The sequence below is a fragment of the Saimiri boliviensis genome, chromosome 1 (genome assembly GCF_048565385.1).
Source record: "Saimiri boliviensis isolate mSaiBol1 chromosome 1, mSaiBol1.pri, whole genome shotgun sequence".
NCBI classification, from domain to species: domain Eukaryota; kingdom Metazoa; phylum Chordata; class Mammalia; order Primates; family Cebidae; genus Saimiri; species Saimiri boliviensis.
Genome location: NC_133449.1, coordinates 266,343,634 through 266,364,459, shown reverse-complemented (window position 1 = coordinate 266,364,459; position 20,826 = coordinate 266,343,634). Strand labels below are relative to the sequence as shown.

Sequence of the window (20,826 nt, the reverse complement as noted above, 5' to 3'; positions counted from 1 at the left end):
AATGAGGGTGGGAATACACTAGTAGCAATTTTTTTATGACCAAAGCTATAGTTAATGCTTGAAGTGTATATTTCGGGTCTTGTTGGTGATTGGTTGCTCATTTGGGGAGAAGGAGGGGTCTGATTCAATCTGAATGTACCTTTGAGAGCCACCTATGGAGCCCCTTTTTTCTCTCCGTGTTTAGCCCTTTTCGTGTGCAGCACATGGACCTGTCGAACTCCGTTATTGAAGTGTCCACCCTCCAGGGCATTCTGTCTCAGTGTTCCAAGTTGCAGAATCTAAGCCTGGAAGGCCTGCGGCTGTCAGATCCCATTGTCAAGTGAGTGGCAGCCAGAGTGTCACAAAGGCAGTTGTTTTTATGTGTATGAATTTTTTCCCTGTATATAACTAGGGTGCCCTTCTAGCCATATCCAGGTGGATACATAAAGCATCTAGTGCAGTGCTCAAGCTTCTGCAGAACTTTTCAGGACTCATTGAAGCAACAAAAGCTCGAATGCTAACTATATGCCAGACCCTGTGCTAGGTTCTAGAGATACAAGGGTGAACAATGCATGTGTATTATTTGGGAAGAAAATGAATGTTCCAAAACGCTTTCCAGGTTGTTAGTGAATGCTGATTAAGCTACAGTTTACCTTCTTGCAAGAGGAAACATGGAGCAAGACATGTCTGTTTCCTCTTGCAAGAAGGTAAACTATTTATGAGCCAGACAGATAATTACCATGCAGTGTGTTTATTAAATGTTTCAGTGAATATGTGGCAACACGGGCGGCCTTCTTAAAGGAAGTGACTCTTAAGCTGAGTATTGAAGATATCTAGGTAGGAGATCTCCAGGTAATAAGACAAAGGAACCAGCCTAGGTAAAGCTTTCTGTGTGGTTCTAAACGCTTAAGTAGTTGGAAGTTGCTGGCACACAGGACTCAGGAAGGGGAGTGACAGGAGGTGAGGAGAGTCAGGGACCAGATTGTAATGGGCCTCTACATTTTACTGCAAGAAGAATGGACTCTTCCATCAAGAGGGAAGCATGGGCTGGTCGTGGTGGCTGACACCTGCCAGCACTTTGGGAGACTGAGGTGGGCGGATCATCTGAGATTGGGAGTTCAAGACCAGCCTGGCCCACGTGGTAAAACCCCATCTCTACTAAAAGTACAAAAATTAGCTGGGCATAGTGGCAGATGCCTGTAATCCCAGCTACTAGGAGGCTGAGGCAGGAGAATAGCTTGAACCCAGGAGGCAGAGGTTGCAGTGAGCTGAGACCATGCCATTGGATTCCAGCCTGGGTGACAAGAGCAAAACTCGGCCTCAAAAAAAAAAAAAAAAAAAAAAGAGGGAAGCATGATGGAGAGAGTAGTTCTGAGAAAGAAAGGAACATGTCGAGAGTTGAAATTTAGGAAATTAACCTATCAGGGACCATGAAGGGTCCATCGAGGATAGAAGAAACTAGAGTAGTTAAGGATACTGCTGTGTTCATTCAGGTGAGAGAAGATGAAGTCTAATATAAAACAGATAGCAATAATGGCAGCTAATGTTTGGGGGAATGTATTATGTGCCAGACAGTGAATTTTGTAAATGTGTTCTCATTTAATTCTGATAGTAACCCCATGGAGTATAATCTTGTTTCCTTTTTATAGATGTGGAAACTGAGACACAGGGAGACTGAATAACTTTTCCAGGGTCACACTGTTAGTAGGTGGCTGAACCAAGATATGAACCTAGTGATATAGTATTCCAGAATTCTTGCTCTTAATCACTAAGTTTTACAGGACATTTGGGGATGTTGTAGAGAAGATAGCAAATTTGAGAGATGTATAGTCAAAAGAACCTGGTGATTTTACAAGTAGAAGTTTGTCTGCAAGCTAATTCTGAATGAAATTGGATATATGTTTATTCCGTTGTCTTTTTAACTGAAAAAGTACACTGATATATATACTTGTGTATTTGCTTTGTAGTAAGTCTTTTATTACATTATCATTTAATCTTCTTAATAACTCTACCAAGAAGGTTTGATAATATCATTTCACAGATGAGTAAACTGAGGTAAGTTATCCTGTTTGATGTCTCAGAAATAGTGAGATAATTTAAATAATAAATGTATATTTAAAATAATATACATTTTCAACTCACTCTGACTCAAAGAGCTGGAGCTTAACTCTCATTGCCTGCTTTCATGTAAATGTTGATGAATAAATAGTATCTTATTGGTCTTTTTCTTCTGATGTTTTTCTCTTTTTCCAGTAATCTCGCGCAAAACTCAAATTTAGTTCGACTTAACCTTTGTGGGTGTTCTGGATTCTCTGAATTTGCCCTGCAGACTTTGCTAAGTGGCTGTTCCAGGTACAAAAGATATGAGACTTGATTATAGACTCTTATATCAAATTATCCCTCACATCTATATAAAATTGGTTGAACTTTGTGAGCTTTCTGCAACTTTCCAGGCTCTTGATTTTGTGAATGCAAAATGTTTCGCCCTCCAAACTTCCTGTTCAAACTCAGGAGCCAAGTCAATTCAGTTTGCAAGTGATACTAGTATAGTGATCTTTTTTTTATTTGTAACTGTTAAAATAAGGAAAATACAGTAGTGTCTATCAACTGTATGGTTGTAAGAAATCTGCTCACACTTAACAATACAGTCAGGTTTTTCCCCCTATGGTATTTGTAGACCTAACTTAAAATTTTTAATGAAATTTGGTGTGTTATAAATATATACCATAAATAAATTTGGTCAGTTCTATTAACAATATCTCTTATAATAATGTTAGCACATAAAGGATACAGAATTACAAATATTGCTAAGTGAGGGGAATATATGGTTTTTGGAATACACAGTACTATGCATATGTGTGTTTTTTAAAGATATCTCTTGGTCTCCATGGTACAGCATTTGTATCTGTGCCTTGTTAATGGTCCATTTAAAATAGATTGCCTCCGGATATGAATGTTACCAGTGAGATCAAATGTGTAGCCCTATATTTAGTCAGCAGTGCCAGGAAATGGGGAGTGGGGATGAACGGTTGTATGTTGTCTCTGAAACAACTCATTTTGCTTAGTTAGCAGAGGCATGGTAAGGTGAAGTGGCTTTTTGCAATGTCAGCATCTCTTTATTACGAATCCTTGGTGCATTCCATCAGTTGTTTAAAACATCCTGAGTTATTGATCATCTGGGTTGTGTAGTTGGTAGTTTGAGAAAGCAAACATAAAAGACTAGCATTTCTACCTGCAGTACTGGAATAAGATTTGAGCCATCAAGAAGAGAGTGCTTCCCTCCATTTCCAGAAGGAGGCAGCATTCACCAAGGCCTCTGCGCTGACCCTCTGGCAACTTTCAAGAGTAAACAGGGTATATACTCAGGTGACAAAAAGTAGCTGCCATTAACGAAGCGGGTGTTCTGTGTGTGAAATAAGGAATCACTGGCTTTGCATTTTCTTTCTTTGTGGTTTAAGACAAACTCATTCCCATGTGATGGTTTCATATTTTCTTTGTTAACCCCTCTTTTGTGCAGACTGGATGAGCTGAACCTCTCCTGGTGCTTTGATTTCACTGAGAAGCATGTGCAGGTGGCTGTTGCGCATGTGTCAGAGACCATCACCCAGCTGAATCTTAGTGGCTACCGAAAGAATCTCCAGAAATCAGGTTAGAGCTTCCAAGCCTGGACCACTGAGGCCTTCACAGCATAATAGATTAGATTCATTGAGCTTCTCCTAATTGTTCCTCCTCATATGTTTTCTGATTTAATCCAGTGCCTGTGTTATTCCCCTCTTTCAGGTGGGGTAGCTGTAGATCTGAAGATCAGGTAAAGGTAAACAGCTAGTGAACTAGAGCCAAGGTTTGAATTCAGGATCTAACAGTAGAAACCTTTATATTTAAAAACAATGTATTTTATTTATTTATTTATTATTTATTTTTTTTTTTTGAGACGGAGTTTTGCTCTTGTTACCCAGGCTGGAGTGCAATGGCGTGATCTTGGCTCACCACAACCTCCGCCTCCTGGGTTCAGGCAATTCTCCTGCCTCAGCCTCTTGAGTAGCTGGGATTACAGGCACGCGCCACCATGCCCAGCTAATTTTTGTATTTTTAGTAGAGACGGGGTTTCACCATGTTAACCAAGATGGTCTCGATCTCTTGACCTCGTGATCCACCCGCCTCGGCCTCCCAAAGTGCTGGGATTACAGGCTTGAGCCACCGCGCCTGGCAATGTATTTTTAATCAGAAAAACTTTTAATCAACTAAATGATTAGATAAATCTCAACATAAAAATGCATAAATGCAGCATTTGATTAGTATAAAGTAGTAGTTCTTCATTAGGGGCTATTTTGTCTGTACCGGGGCATTTGTGAATGTCTGGAGACAGATTTTATTGTCACAGCTGTGGTGTGCTGCTGGTCTCTCATAGGTGGAAGCAGGAATGCTGCCAGATGGTGTATAGGATAGGAGAATAGCACGCACAATAATCTGGTCCAAACATCAGTGTCAGGGTTGAAAAACTCTGTTATAAACCCTGTTAATACGTTCACATTTATGACGTTTACTTTGTATTCAGTCCAAGTGGGCAATGAGGCTTTTTAGGCGAAGACAGGCATTGGAAGTCGGGGTAGCGGGTAACAGTCTTTACAAACATTAATATTCAGTTATGCTTTATTTTATTTGTATGTTAATGAGAAAAGTCCTGATTTGTAAAGGCAAGTGCTTGCAAATGGCAAGTTTTTTAAATGGCTTCGCCGTCTCAGGCCAACATTCAGCCTGTGGGCTATACAAAACCTGGTTAAACCAGCCACCCACGTCGCCATATCTTGATGTTAGTACTAGCTTATTTGAGTGTGTTTTGTTTATTATAGTTTTTATTATTCTGAAAAAGATTTGAAGCAAACATCAGCAGAATATATCTTAAAATTTAAGTAGTGTAAAACTACTTCTCCAGGACAGACATCCTCTGGTAAGAGATAAAAAGCTATAGAAAATAATTACTAGACTCATGAGTGGGTAGAGATTTGAGTCTTTTGCCTGTGCGAGGACTCAAATTTGGGCTTCTGCCATTCCAACCCTTGCATTTTCAGACAAGGTGAACGCTTTCTTTAGTGAACCATAAAAGTAGGAATCATGTCTTTATTTTTTACCAATCTCCCCACCCAGTATTTATCTGTACTATTTTAAACCTGATCATAGTGTTATGTAGTCTTTTTCAAAAGTATGTAAAATATGGAAAAACACAAAGGGAAGCAAATCACCAATAATGAACATCTTGCTAGGCTTTTTCCTGTATAAAAACAGTTTTATTTAAATGGAGCATAATACATGAAATACTTTGTAATATGCTTTTCCCCGCCCCCCAATAACTCCATTTTCAGTGGCTACGTTATATCATCAGTGACTATGTGATAGTCCATCAAATAGCTATGTAATAATTTATATTAAATCAATATAACAATTTATGCAGTTGATCACCTTCTAATGGACATTCAGAATCTTCTGTTTTTCTGTCCTATAAACAATTTTATGAGTGACAGAGAAAAATCTTTGGATGCATTTCTAAGGATGGATTCTTAAAGTGGAATTGCTGAGTCCAGCATTAGGTACTATCCTCAAGTTTTGGATAGCTTTTGTCAAATTTTCCTCCAAGAAGTTTAAACTCCCACCCACAAGCCATCCTCTTGGTGTGAAATCCCATCACTCTTGGCTCTTCTCTGTTCATCCGCAGGTGAAGGGAAGGCAGTGCCTTGTTTATATTTCTTGACCACATCTGGATCTTCCTCTACTTCACTGAAAGATTTTCTGACATGAACTGAGGCTCTGGGTGCAAGGTTGAGAAACTGCTGTAGGCAAAGTGCTGTTGGTTTTGTCCAAGTTTAGCTTAAAACCTTTCCCTTTGTTTCTCCAAGAAAGAGAACAGAGAGCCTGTTTACCGAGTTTTTGGCAGAAATAGTAGGTATTAAAATTCTGCTTGCTAGACACATTCAGGAAAGAGAGACAATATAAATTGAAGTGTTTGTTTTTTAATTATTCAATGGGGATAAAAAGGTTTTTAATGTCACTAACAATAGCACACACCATTTCATTATGTCAGAGATAATATGGATTTGGTTTTAGCTCATAGAGTGGTACCAGATGGCCTGGGTTCAAATACCCACTCTGCCATTTGCTGGGTAGACGTGGGCAAGTTGCTAAATTTACCTGTTCCTTAGTTCTCTGAACAGTAAAATGGAGATAAGTAGAACTCACCTCTTAGAGTTACAGGAAAGAATAAATGAGTTAAGATACGTACAGCCTGTAGAACATTTCTTGGCACATGGTAAGAGTTCACTTACTGTTGGCTGTTATTACTGTTCCTTCCCCACTACCCGCATCACTACCTTTCCATGGAACAATGGATGAGGCACAGAAACCTTTGGTTTTGGATTTGACCTTGACTTACGTAGCTGAAATCACCTCTCCTTTGAAGTGACAGATTAGATTACATGGTTTCTAAGATCCCTTCTAGCTCAGGTTGGGTCTACTGTTTGTGGTGAAATTAAGGGGACAGTGAAGAGGGAAACTCGGCAGTGACTACTGTTTACTAACCCTTCCTGCTCAGGGAGGACAGAGCTTAAGTGTGGGGCAGAGAAGTAGACTAATCCACTTTATCCCTGAATGTTTAGTTCTTTCTTCAGTGGTGTCAAAGTATGAGTACATTTGATTTTGCTGATGGCTAGTTGGCTGGCTAGATGATTGGTCCCTCAGAACGTTATTGTGTACTTTTTTTATTTTTTGGTCATTCATTAAATGTTTATTGGGCACCTACAATGATTGAAGCTCTGTTCCAGACCCAGGAGAGGTAACCTTGAACAAAACAGAGAAAGTCACCCTTACGAAGTTTACTTTCTAGTAAGGTAGCCAGAAAGTGAACATATTTCATGAATGTTACGAAAGGAGGCGAAACTGCAAAGAAGAAAAGCAAAGCAGAGTAACCGGGTAGAATGTGGAGAAAGGGGACGACTTTTAGATGGAATAGTTAAAGACAGGGCCTCTCCGAGGAGGCTGCACTGGAGCCAGGTACCTGACTGAGTGAAAGAGGAATCCACATGCATATGTGAGAGAACATTTAAGGACAAAGGACCTGCAAGTGCTAAGACCTTGACGTGGAACCAGTGTGTGAGAGGGAGCAGGGAGAACAGTGAGAAGAGAGAGATGGCCAAGGGCTGTCTGAGCCAAGACAAAAGCTTTGAATTTCCCCTGTGTGAGATGGGAAGCCATTGGCATATTTCGAACAGAACAATGATATGACTGACTTAATTTTAAAAGACTTAATTTTAAAGCTGGTGCTGTGCTGAGAAAAGTCTGTAGGGGGAAGTATGAAGCAGGGAGACCAGTTAGGGGACTAGGGTGATGACACTTAAGGTGGTAAGAAATGATCAGATTTAGACACATTTTTAAAACCAACACCATGAGATTTGGTCACAGAATGAATGTGGGATGTGAGAAAAACAGTCCACTATGATTTCAAGGGTTTTGGCTGTAGCCCCTGGATTCGTGAAATTATCACTTGCTGAGATGGGAAAGAGTTTATGGAAGAAGGAAATTTAGGGGAGAAATTTGAGTGTTTGGTTTTAGACATAAATTTGGAGGCCTATTACATATCCAAACAGTATGTTGAGGAGGCAGCTGGAAATGCAAGTCCAGAATTTAGGGGAGGGGATATACCTGTGAGACGAAAAGACCCTCAAATGTTTGCCTGCCTGTGGTTCTAAATAAGTAACATTTATTGATTTATTTTCTGATTGCCAAGTAGCTCACCTGACTTTCTTCCAAATTCTGAAAAGTTGTCTGTAATCCTGACACCCTTGAATACTGAAGTTAACATTTTGGATGTATTTCCTTCCAGCCTTTTTTTTTTCTCTTTCTTTCTGTATACATGTTTGTGTGTAAATGTGAGTTGGAGTGTGTTTTGGCTAAGTTGAAATTATAATGCATTGTATATATTTTGTTTACAATCGTTTTTTTTTTTTTCTGTATAAAATGTTATCAGAAAACTTAAATAATGATTAGCATGTATTTCATGGAATGGATAAGGTTAACATATTAAACTAATTGGAAGAGGGACTAATATAACTGTTGCCACATTGAATATATTCATACACATCTATACTTTTCTAAAAGTGGAATAACTGGACCAAAGGTAAAGTGTGTAATTCTCTGAATTCTTAAAAAAAAAAAAATAGTTTACTATCCAAAAATAATCAATTCAGGCTCCTGAAAGCCCACAAATAAAATCAAGTATCTATACCTGTAGTGTACTTTATGATAGAACTGTTTTTCACTTGATGGCTGAGAAGCAGTATTTCTAATTTTCTTTGGTATTTCTTGCTCCTTTTTATAATCTTGGTATTTTATAATGTAGATTTGTTCATGTTCATTGCCTATTTTTGATTTATCTTTTCTCTCTTTATATAAGATTAACTCCCTTTATAATGTGTGTTGAAAACATTTATTTCCAGTTTTCTGATACTTTTTAAATTGTTTTAATGTGTTAGAGTTTTAAATTTTTATGTAGTAAATTTATGTGTTCCCTATGTTTTCTTTTAGGTTTAGAAATGCCTTATCCCAAGATTCAATTAAATAATCATCCTAAATTATTAATAATTTTTAGTATTTATTGTTGCCCTAAATATGCAAAAATATTTTTGTATTTAGAACTACTTATGTGAAATGTATTTAAATATGTTATTTGAGTTGGAGAAATAATTTTTCCAGTTATAGTAGCACTGTTTCTTTTTTTAAAATTATACTTTAAGTTCTGGCATGCATGTGCAGAACATGCAGGTTTGTTATATAGGTATACACGTGCCATGGTGGTTGACTGCATCCATCACCCCATCATCTACATTAGGTGTTTCTCCTAATGCTATGCTTCCCTATCCCCCAACCCTACCACAGGCCGTGGTGTGTGATGTTCCCCTTCTTGTGTCCATGTGTTCTCATTGTTCAACTCCCACTTATGAGTGAGAACATGAGGTGTTTGGTTTTCTGATCTGTGTTACTTTGCTGAGTATGATGGTTTCCAGCTTCATCCACGTCCCTGCAAAAGACATAAACCCATCTTTTTTTATGGCTGCATATTATTCCATGGTGTATATATGCCACATTTTCTTTATCCAGTCTTTCATTGATGGGCATTTGGGTTGGTTCCAAGTCTTTGCTATTGTGAATAGTGCTACAATAAACATATGTGTGCATGTGTCTTTATAGTAGAATGATTTACAATCCTTTGGGTATATACCCAGTAATGGAATTGCTGCATTATACAGTATTGCTGGTTCTAGATCCTTGAGGAATTGCCACATTATCTTCCACAATGGTTGAACTAATTGACGCTCCCACTGACAGTGTAAAAGCATTCCTATTTTTCCATATCCTCTCCAGCATCCATTATTTCCTGACTTTTTAATGATTGCCATTCTAACTGGTGTAATATGGTATCTCATTGTGGTTTTGATTTGCATTTCTCTCATGACCAGTGATGATGAGCTTTTTTTCTTATGTTTGTTGGCCACATAAATGTCTTCTTTTGGAAGTGTCTGTTCATATCCTTCGCCCACTTTTTGATGGGGTTTGTTTTTTGCTTGTACATTTGTTTAAGTTCTTCGTAGATTCTGGATATGAGCCCTTTGTCAGATGGGTAGATTGCAAAAATTTTCTCTCATTCTGTAGGTTGCCTGTTCACTCTAATGACAGTTTCTTTTGTTGTGCAAAAGCTTTTTAGCTTAATGAGATCCCATTTGTCAATTTGGCCTTTATTGCCATTGCTTTTGGTGTTGTAGTCATAAAGTCTTTGCCCATGCCTATGTCCTGAATGGTTGCCTCGGTTTTCTTCTACAATTTTTGTGGTTTTTAGGTATTACATTTAAGTTTTTAATCCAGGCATCCCCAAACTATGGCCCGCGGGCCGCATGTGGCCTCCTGAGGCCATTTATCCGGCCCTCTGCCGCACTTGAAGGGGCACCTCTTTCATTGGTGGTCAGTGAGAGGAGCACAGTATGTGGCGGCCCTCCAATGGTCTGAGGGACAGTGAACTGCCCCCCTTTGTAAAAAGTTTGGGGATGCCTGCTTTAATCTATCTTGAGTTAATTTTTGTATAAGGTGTAATTAAGGGGTCCAGTTTCAGTTTTCTGCATATGGCTAGCCAGTTTTTTCAGCACCATTTATTAAATAGGGAATTCTTTCCCCATTGCTTGTTTTTCTCAGGTTTGTCAAAGATCAGATGTGTGGTGTTATTTCTGAGCCCTCTGTTCTGTTCCATTGGTCTATATATCTGTTTTGGTACCAGTATCTTGATGTTTTTGTTACTGTTGCCTAGTAATATAGTTTGAAGTCAGGTAGCATGATGCCTCCAGCTTTGTTCTTTTCACTTAGGATTGTCTTGGCTATGTGGGCTCTTTTTTTGTTCCATAAGAAATTTAAAGTAGTTTTTTCTAATTCTGTGAAGAAATTCAGTGGTAGCTTGAAGGGGATAGCATTGAATCTGTAAATTACTTTGGGCAGTATGGCCATTTTCACGATACTGATTCTTTCTATCCATGAACATGCAGTGTTTTTCCATTTGTTTGGCTCTTATTTCCTTGAGCAGTGGTTTGTAGTTCTCCTTGAAGAGATCCTTTACACCCCTTGTTAGTTGTATTCATAGGTATTTTATTCTCTTTGTAGCAATTGGGAATGGGTGTTCACTTATGATTTAGCTTTCTGGTTGTCTGTTAACTGTTATGTAATGCCCTTCTTTGTCTTTTTTGATGTTCATTGGTTTAAAGTCTATTTTATCAGCTACTAGGATTGCAATCCCTGCTTTTTATTTGCTTTCCATTTGCTTGGTGAATATTCCTCCACCCGTTTATTTTGAGCCTACGTGTGTCTTTGCACATAAGATGGGTCTCCTGAATACAGCACATGAATGGGTCTTGACTCTTTATCCAGTTTGCCAGTCTGTATCTTTTAATTAGGACATTTTGCCCATTTACATTTACTATCATTTTACTATCATTTACTATTTAATACTATATATAATACTATTTACTATTTTAATATTTACTATTTACTATCATTTTAATTAGGACATTTAATTAGGACATTTTGCCCGTTTACATTTAAGGTGTGAATTGTTAGGTGTGAATTTGATTCTGCCATTTTGATGCTAGCTGGTTATTTTGCCCATTAGTTAATGCAGTTTCTTCATATTGTTGATGGTCTTTACAATTTGATATTTTTTTGCAGTGGCTGGTACCAGTTTTTCCTTTCCATATTTAGTGCCTCCTTCAGGAGCTCTTATAAGGCAGGCCTGGTGGTGACAAAACCTCTCAGCATTTGCATATCTGTAAAGGATTTTCTTTCTTCTTTGCTTATGAAGCTTAGTTTGGCTGGATATGAAATTCTGGATAGAAACTTTTTTAAGAATGTTGAATATTGACCCCTACTTTCTTCTGGCCTGTAGGGTTTCTGCAGAAAGACCTGCTGTGAGTCTGATAGGCTTCCCTTTGTAGGTAACCTGATATTTCTCTCTGGCTGCCCTTAACATTTTTTCCTTCAGTTCAACCCTTGTGAATCTGATGATTAGCATCTTGGTGTTGTGCTTCTCAAGGAGTATCTTTGTGGTATTCTCTGTATTTCCTGAATTTGAATGTTGGCCTGTCCTGCTTGGTTGGGGCAGTTCTCCTGGATAATATCCTGAAGAGTGTTTTCCAACTTGGTTTTATTTCTCCATCATTTTCAGGTACACTGCCTTCTGTGTTGATCTCACTGGGACCTACAGACCAGAGCTCTTCCTATTCAGCCATCTTGCCAGCCTCCTCCTATTTCTTTTTACTGATCTGTTATTTCTCTTGCTGATCTGAGGTGCTACCTTTGTAATATATTGTTTGCTTATATACTGATGTTTAATTTTGCTTTTTGCTATTGTGAGTGGGATTTTTTTTCTCATTATTTTTTCAAACTGCTATTACTGATACATAGATAAGCTAAAAATTGTTGTTAACCAGTCATTTTATACAGTTCTCTTTTTCAGGTGATCTGTTGGGCTTTTGAGGCAGATAATTTTATATTCCAAGATGATAATTTTTTCTAATAGTGTGTGCTTCTAACTGCATTGTTCTGAACTTCCAGCATGATGTTCAACGATAGAGTGATAGCAAATATCCTTGTCTTGTTCCTCACTTAATAGTGACCACCATGTTTGTTTGCTTTTCCTAGATCTCTCTACTTTAGTTAGAAGATGCCCCAATCTTGTCCACCTAGACTTAAGGTATTTTTTAATTTGTTTATTTTAGATCAAAAGTTGAAAATTTTTGATTTCTCATTTAATGGAGAAAGGATTCTAATGTTGAATTGAAGGAACTAAGAAGTGGGTTATTTCTGTCTTTATCTAGGATCAGTGTGTGATTTTCAATATTTTTTTTTCTGCTCTCTTACAGTGATAGTATCATGCTAAAGAATGACTGTTTCCCGGAATTTTTCCAGCTCAGCTACCTCCAACACCTGTCTCTCAGTCGGTGCTATGATATAATACCTGAAACTTTACTGTAAGTATGTTTTGTTTTTAATGCTTAATAGAAGGCAGGAAACAACAGAGCTGCCCCTTGGTGTGAAAAATCCATTATTATTAATAGACATGTGAAACTGAAACATTAGTGATTACTATAGCACAGACTGGCTATGAAAGACTAGCAGAGTGTTGCTTAAACTGTCTGGAGAAATTGAGTTGATTCAAATGGTTCACTAAACATTTATTGTTTAGCTGTAAGCAGTTTTAATGAGTAGCCTGCTGTCTTAGTATCTGTGAGAAGAATTAGCAAAGAAGCAGAAGATAACCTTTTCCTCCAGGAAACTCAGACTATATTAGGAAGGCAGACTCAATGTGGGTGTCTTATTTTCTTCCCAATTTTTTCGGATTAACTCCAGTTGAGGTTTTCATCTAGGCTTAAAATTCTGTATCTTCTCCTGATCTATGTCCTGGATAGTCAAGGAATAGGAAGGATATAAGCCTGTAGATGGTATGCATTGTAAGTCTGATGCTGTTTTGAACAGGGTTGTGTTAAGGTCTAAAAAGTGAAGTGACTTATTCAAGCCTTATGGTGAGTTGGTGGCTGACCTGGGTCTAAATCCTAGGTCTCCTAGGCAGAAGCAAAATAATCACTATCTAATTCAGTAGTTCACACAAGGGTTAGTTTTACCTGCTCAGCAACTTCCACGGAATCAAGGGAGTGCAAGAAAGAAGCAGCCTGGTCTATCTTTCCTTTGGGAAGCACCATACCCAACTCATCCTGAAAATCGTATTTTTATTGTTTTAAAAGGTTTCCTGTATTTCATCCCTAAGGGCTGGAAGAGTCTTCCCTAATGGCAAATGTAAATTTGTAGCAATTTTATTGAAAACCACAAGAGGTCAGTAGAGTAGGTCAGGTGCCCAACATGCCCTCAGTGTGGCTGCTGGACTCATTTATGTAGCTCGCTATTTAAATGATGGTTAATTTAGCTTCCAGCTCCTACCTAGGAACAGTGGTGAATTTGAACAAAGAATTTTAGTCCCCAGAATCAGACTGGATCTTTTAAGTTAGTTTCAAGAATTAATGAATAAATCTGATACCTCAGCTACACAGTTAGCTAGTAGAATTAGGAAATCTGGCAATTATGCGTTTTAATTAATCATTTTAATTAATTTTGGGGTTCAGGGTCTGAGCTGGTATCTCGTTTGGGAAAGGACTGCCTAAAATAGGATGGTAGGATTTACTTTCCCAGCTCTCAAATGTTGGGGTTTAAATTCATGTGCATAAAACTTATTGAAATCCCTGCCCTCTCTATTTTCTGGCATCCAGAACTCCTAGGAGCTTCTAGCATCTATCCAAAAAGGTTTCTCTGTCATCCATTCTTTCCTGTCCTTGTCATCTGGGCTCCTGTTTCTTTGCATGTGCAACCCCCTGGGAGTGTGGTGATAATTCTTTTTGGGTTGCTTTTCTTAAGAGAATCTATCCATGTGTCTTGCTTTTGTTCCTTCTCTGCAGAAAGAAAGAAGCTAAGCAGGTAATAACCCAAATGCTTTTTCTCAAGCAGAGCCAAGGGGAAGGCTGTGAGCTTTTCATTTTAGTATTTTTATCCAGTGGGATAATAGTGATAGTAATTGTGATACCTGCATAATAATTGCATGGTAATACCTGGAGGCAGTGTGAATTGATGTTTACAAACATGGGCCTGAAGTCACAGAACTAGTTGTGAACCTTCACTGCATTATTATTTCTTTTATGTACAAACCTTATGAAATAAAAGGAACAGGGACATTAGGAGTTTAGTTACAAGTCAGACCACTAGAATAGAGAAGAAGAAAGATCCTGTCCTTGAAATTTAAGGTTAAAGAATCTATTTCTTTGGGCGTTGTATAAATTGTACACTGATTTGCATTGTGAATTCTTAAGATGAGTTTGTTGATACTTAAAAGTTTCTCAAGATAAAATGAGAATTAGAATGACTCTAATTTCAATCATTTTGGCCACTGATATATTTGAGATTTATAATGAAAATTCCAGGACGCTTCCGTAAGAATTTCCAGAGAACCATCTATGCTAAAGAACTTAAGGCTATTTATTTCTCAGAAAGTGGGAAAATACAATTTGAATGTCTTACTTCTGTAGTAATGTTTTTAAAATAGTTGAGAAACCGTACGTTTTTCTTCTTCCCCAGGACCTTTCCCATTGTATTTATTCCCTTCTTAATTGGTCTTCTCCTCTGTGTCTAAACTTCCTTCTAATTCTTCCCTATTTCTCATTCAAGTAAGAAACCCAAGCTGGAGGTAGTAAACTAATCTAAGATTACAGAAGACTAAAAGACTTCTGTGGTAGGAGCATTTGTAGTTGAGGCCTTTAAGATTTTATAAATAAAACAAGATTATCATATAGATGAGGTAAGGAACAATCCTGTGAAAGAGTTCATAAATATCTTTTATTTTCTAAAATTCAAGATACAGAAGACATTGGTGTCATTTTATACTTCTTACATTAGAAATAATGGCTCTTGAACTACTTATTTCTATTTGCTATCCCTTAGTTTGCTCTTCAGTCTCTTCCATTGTAGTTTTTAAAAAATGCTTGCAAAGTTTTTATTCTGAGTTGTAGGTAATGGTACATACCAGGAGGTATTTTTGTTTTTTTCTCTTCTCCTTAAAATTTTAGAGACCTTCTGGATTTTTTACTTGGGAACTGGTTCTTCATCCATCATCTTATCTTATATAAGCCCCTTCTTATATATAACACTCTAGTGTGTTCTGAGAGTCTGCTCTTAATTTCTTTCCTCACCAAATCTCTTTCCCAACGCTGTTGCAAGAACATTCCCTCCTCTGCCATCTGCCATTCCTCCTTTTCTTACTCCCTCCTACAGTTTCTTCCTTTAAATATTCTCCAATGCAGAATGGCTCACAATTTGGCTAATTTGGATATCCCAGAACCAGAATTCTCATAACAACATTTCTCAAATTTCATATGAGGGATTCAAAGTTGGAGCTGGATTGCTGTCATTGTAAGTGATAAGTATAAACATCTGTGTATTGTGATCTTACTTTGATACTGTTTCTACATTCCAGAAAGCAGTTTACTTAAAGAATGACAGCAATTTGTTCTTTCTGATTTTCTTTGGTTGTACCTTTAGATCTTATTGTCCCCTTGTGAACAAGTATATTTATTTCATTTGGAGTGCTTTTATTTCATAAATTAGCCTTCATCTTGTACTCAGCTAACGTATAATAAACATTTATGGGGTTTAAGACACCTTGTGGAATGTAAAATAAATATATTTAGGGGAGTAGTGGGAAGACTGGAAGAGCAGGTTAAACACAGAAGGTCTTCAGGCTAGCTGAACAGCCTGGGTTCTGTAAACACAAGGGAAGCATCCAAGGTTTTGGAGCAGATGAATGACTAATCTAAGCTAGGCTTTAGGAGGATGCCTCGGAAATTGGTATATAGAATAGGCCAGAAAGAAGAAAGACTGAAGGTCAGGTGACAGTTATTGTAAGGAAAGTTTGGGGCTTTTTAAAACGTAATTACTGACAATGTGAAAATATAAAGGATGTTTCTGACTCTAGGTCATTGATGTGTTCATTGACCTGTGGTAGGATTTTGTTGAAATTCCAAAATAAATGTTCTCTTTCCCAAGACTTTGTACTGTGTGTCCCAACCTTCGGCAAATACAGATCAGAGAGATGAATTTCTAGGCACATAGATCTCAGTTAAGAAGAAAAAAATCATTACCAACACCAAACAGTGTTTAGTTCGCAGAAATAGGTTCCCTTTTTTGTAAAACAGAGTTTCAGTTAACAGAGTTGAATTTCATCTAATGTGAAATACCTAAAGGGACTGGCTTATCTATGCAGAAAAAAATGATAATATGTAGAGAGGTAAGATGGCTATTGCCTCCTATAAAGGATGTGATTTTTCACCCATGTCTTCCACCTGTACCCAACTACATAACCCTATCTAAAGTATCTTAGGGAAGTCAGTGGTAGTTTTCATCACACAGAATGGACTTGTTGACTATGAACCGTTATTAAGAAGTTCATGAATCCTGCCAACATCTCCTTTTGAGAGATGAGCCTAGTTCACATAAAGGTTAAGCTCATATCCTTAATTTGCATGTAACCTATGGTGGTTGCAACTGGCACCACAGTAAAACATTTGCTTTTTACCATCACTAGCTTGCTAGTTTCTTCTCACAACACAGTAACCCCATTCAGATCACTGTATAAATCACAGCTGGAGAAAGAAAGCAAATATGGTTGGATTTTAAATAAACCTGAGTTTCTAAGGTTATTAGGAACTTCATTCAATAAAATGCACCAGTGCATTTCCTAAAACCATGTGGCTCAAGCTATGTGGTCTGTGCTTTCCAGTTTAATTTGCTATTTTCTCAAGTCATTTATTACAAATTTTATTTTCAGACTGCATTTTGTAGATGATACAAATTGTAAAGTTTGGGTCATATAACTCTAGTCAATTTCCATAGATACTGCTATTCTAAAAGTCTTTTCTTCCTTTCCAGTGAACTTGGAGAAATTCCCACACTAAAAACACTACAAGTTTTTGGAATTGTGCCAGATGGTACCCTTCAACTGTTAAAGGAAGCCCTTCCTCATCTACAGATTAATTGCTCCCATTTCACCACCATTGCCAGGCCAACTATTGACAACCAAAAGAACCAGGAGATATGGGGCATCAAATGCCGACTGACCCTGCAAAAGCCCAGTTGTCTGTGAAACATTTATTACAGGATGGTGTCTCTTCTTTAGAACAGGGAAAGTAGGCAGGAAGCCCAATTGATGGAGTACTTAGCTAGTTTTATTCTTGGTTTTCCCTTTGCCCTTTGCCTTCATTCTGCAAGTATATTAGGGAACCATTTGAGAGGGAAAACTATGAAATCTTGCTTTTTGAAATGATTCTAAAAGCTTCTATCACTGCTTTGCTCTTAAGAGCCAAAGTTGTAGGCCTTTTAAAATTTTGGGAGAGTGAGCCTATAATTTCAAGGTACCTTAAAGAGCAAAATTTGAGCCACCTTTTTTCAAGTGCCCTTCTTATTAAGTCTATTCAGAATCAAGCTTAAAAATTACCACCAGCAAATAATCTTCATAGCTTATATAACTTTTATCTATTTAATTTTATAGTACTGCTTTATAAGACAGCTTAGAAGAATAATAAGCTATTTGTATTATGAGCTGAACAAAAAGAGAATCATAGGATAGTAGCATATGAGGCCATTGAGGAAGAGAAAAATGCATTTTAATTTTGCCTTTAGATTTGAAATTATGTTAATAGAAATTAGTAGCCACTTAATTCACCTTAAAACTTACAAAAGACCAAACATTACAAAAACCAGAAGTATAATGAAGGCCCAGGAGACAGCTTTCTACGACAGGTTAATTTGAAGTATCTCATAATGTTCATTAAGTGACTGTGTTTCTAGAATTCTAAATTAGATGAGAAATATAATTGTTTTCTAACTTGATAATCAAATTATGTGAACATGGGTCCTTAAGATTTTAAAATGACTTGCTTTGTTTTAGAAAGGTGCTATTAATCTAGTCTTTATTCTTGAACATTTGGATGGAAGAATTCTGAAGTTGCCTGCTGTTTCCCTTTAGCGCTGAGGTTCTTAAGGTTACTTTTATATTCTAAAATCAAGTATTTTAAATTGTCTTTTTTTTTTTAAATGATCTCTCACCAATAATTGTTTGAAAGTATTTATAAGGGTATCAGACCTAAAGTCCAAGGAACTGCACTCCCTTCAATCAGAAATATACAATAGAAGCAGGTATATGTTTCATGCAGTTTCAGTAGTATGCACTACTTATACCTACATAAGAGTTACAATTCAGATGTGGGACCTTTTGATACCATCAGTGATATTTTTTTAAAACTGATATACTTAGAAGTGAAAAGATTAAATTCTATTTCTTAAAAATCACAAAAAACTAGTTTAAATGGACTTCTTCGTATGTTCAAATTGTAACACCAAGAAAAGCCAAAACCTGTCATTTGTATTAACTTTTTTTTAATCAAAAATTGTTAACGTTAGAAACATAGTATGAAGTGCCTTTATCTGCTTAGACCTAAGGAAGATTTTAAAGTTGGGTTACACAGGAAATGATTATGTTTAAATTTCTTAGTAAACAGTGCTAAATACTACTTGAAATTATTGTTTACAGATTAGTGACAAGAGCTGGGGTTAGGATTCAGTTGGACTCTGACATCCAGATACCCTCAAACATACAGAACTTCCAAACTCAAGTCCAGCCATAAGCTATTTTGCCAACATGTCAGAGTAATCTGTATTTTTGTATGTGATTTCTACTTTTATAGACTTGTTTTAAAATAAAATACATTTTTATAAAAATGAGTACTTAAGCTAAGTTGTATTCCTTTTTTCTCTCATTTTAAGTACTGTGATTAAAATTTGAAAGCATTTAGTGTGGTGTGCCACAGAGACCTCTAAATAATAACCTTCAAAACAGCCCTGGGATGGTCCTTTTTGACCCATCTACTTTATATGCTTGTCACATTCAAAAAAATGAGTTTATAATGCCTTTTGAAAAGGAGCTAATACAGGCTCATTATCTTTAAAGTGCATCCAGTAGTAATGTATCTACAAAGCACTTGAATTCAAGTGACAAAGGTGAAATTCAAGTACTATCAATAAAAGTCAACTAGTAGCAGTTTTCAAATATATTTGATCAGGTTATGCTATGTGTTTTACTGTCATTCAGAAACTATTTGAATGTTCATTGTGTGCCCAGAGGTCTTCCAAGAATTCTATTCCTTTTTAACCTTTCCATTCGAATGGTAGGATGGTGATTCCTTTTACATTAGCACTGTTATGCCTTTTTTGTTTTTAATGATGAAAAACATCAAATATGTTTAAAAAAAAAAAAAGATGATGAACCCCATCATCCAATTTCAACTATCATTGACTCCTGACCAATCTCACTTTATCCATGATCTCAACCATTCCCCTCCAATACAGGTAATTTTGGAGCAAAACCCAGACCCATAATTTCCTATTTCAGTATAGACCTCTAAAACATAGGGATTCTCCTGCATGAATCCTGAAGCATTATATATCAAGATGATATTGAAAAATCCTCAATTCTTCAATGGGTTTATTTTGCTCAAAACCTAAACATGGTGTACACATTGCATTTGATTTAAATTCTCTAAATCTTAACCTTAGGATTTCTTCCTTTCCTTGTAATTTATGTATTGAAGAAACTATGTTATCTGTCCTGTGTTCCACATTCTGGATTTTGCATCTATCCCTAGAGTGATAGGTTAATCTGTCCCCTATTTCCATAAACTCGTAGTTAGATCTAGCAACAAAAGCTCTAGACCAGGGGTGACTTCCCCCAACCCAGGAGATACTTGGTAACATCTGAAGACATTTTTGCTGATCACAAGAGAAGTGCTATTGGCATATAGGCAATAGAGGCTAAGGATGATGCTAACCTTCCTAAAACAGAACAGCCCCCCAACAACAAAGAATTGCTTGGACAAAACATCAATAGTGTCAATGTTGAGAAACTGCTCCAGAGGCTTGTATCATTAAATTCTTTCTTTCAGCAAGGAGACACTTGGTAAGTAATCTGTTTTTCTATTCAGAGACATACCTGTGTCTCGTTTTCACTGCTGCCACTTTACCTCCTCTTGGGCTCTTGATTCCTCTCTAATAGACCCTATCCACAAGCTCCAGAGACATGAGAGACACTGGCCAAGTGCAAAACTTTGTCTGCATAGAGTGCTTTTTAAACCTGGTGAACCCAATTACACTTCAACATTTATTGACCATCTACAATGTGCAGGATACTGTGTATAAATAGCACAGGGGAAGATGCAGAGCCTATAAGGAAAGAAAGGCAAGTAGTCTAGAGACCGGACAAACTAGATAGAAACCTCTTATTGCATACCCTAACCAAGGAACAAGCAAAAAGGCAACTTCCTCTTTCTTTACTTTTCTTCCCCACCTAGCCAAATATCCCAGAAAGTCGAAGGTTTCTTCACCGAGAGACTATAACCCTTCCAGATACAGGTCAAAGCCCTAAAAGCCTGTACTACTTTTATGTATAACTCAAAATATAACTGCTTAATGTTTTAGCAGATCTAAATATTAAAATGCTGATATTTTTACATTTCTCTAAATACCAGAATATCTAAATTGTAATTTTGAGCATCAAAATCACTGTATTTAAGGTATTCATATTAACTTAAAATATGCTTTTCTACTTTTTAATCTCTAGCTTTAGTCAGTGATTTTTCTTAAAAAAAAGTCTTAAATCCTGTAAAACTTAAAAACTTT

At 37.0% G+C, this 20,826-nt stretch overlaps 1 protein-coding gene across 2 annotated transcripts in view; it reads left to right on the top strand.

The window, feature by feature from the left end:
* The window catches only part of SKP2 (S-phase kinase associated protein 2), a 34,844-nt gene extending 16,083 nt beyond the window's left edge, over positions 1 to 18,761 (top strand). For both annotated transcript variants that reach the window (XM_010336675.3, XM_003925921.4), the window contains exons 5-10: positions 185 to 319; positions 2,233 to 2,331; positions 3,497 to 3,627; positions 12,202 to 12,253; positions 12,423 to 12,530; positions 17,026 to 18,761. In XM_010336675.3, the coding sequence (XP_010334977.1) occupies positions 185 to 319; positions 2,233 to 2,331; positions 3,497 to 3,627; positions 12,202 to 12,253; positions 12,423 to 12,530; positions 17,026 to 17,239 (739 nt within the window). In that variant the 3' untranslated portion in view covers positions 17,240 to 18,761. The remainder of the gene's footprint in view (positions 1 to 184; positions 320 to 2,232; positions 2,332 to 3,496; positions 3,628 to 12,201; positions 12,254 to 12,422; positions 12,531 to 17,025) is intronic.
* The last annotated feature ends 2,065 nt before the right edge of the window (positions 18,762 to 20,826 follow it).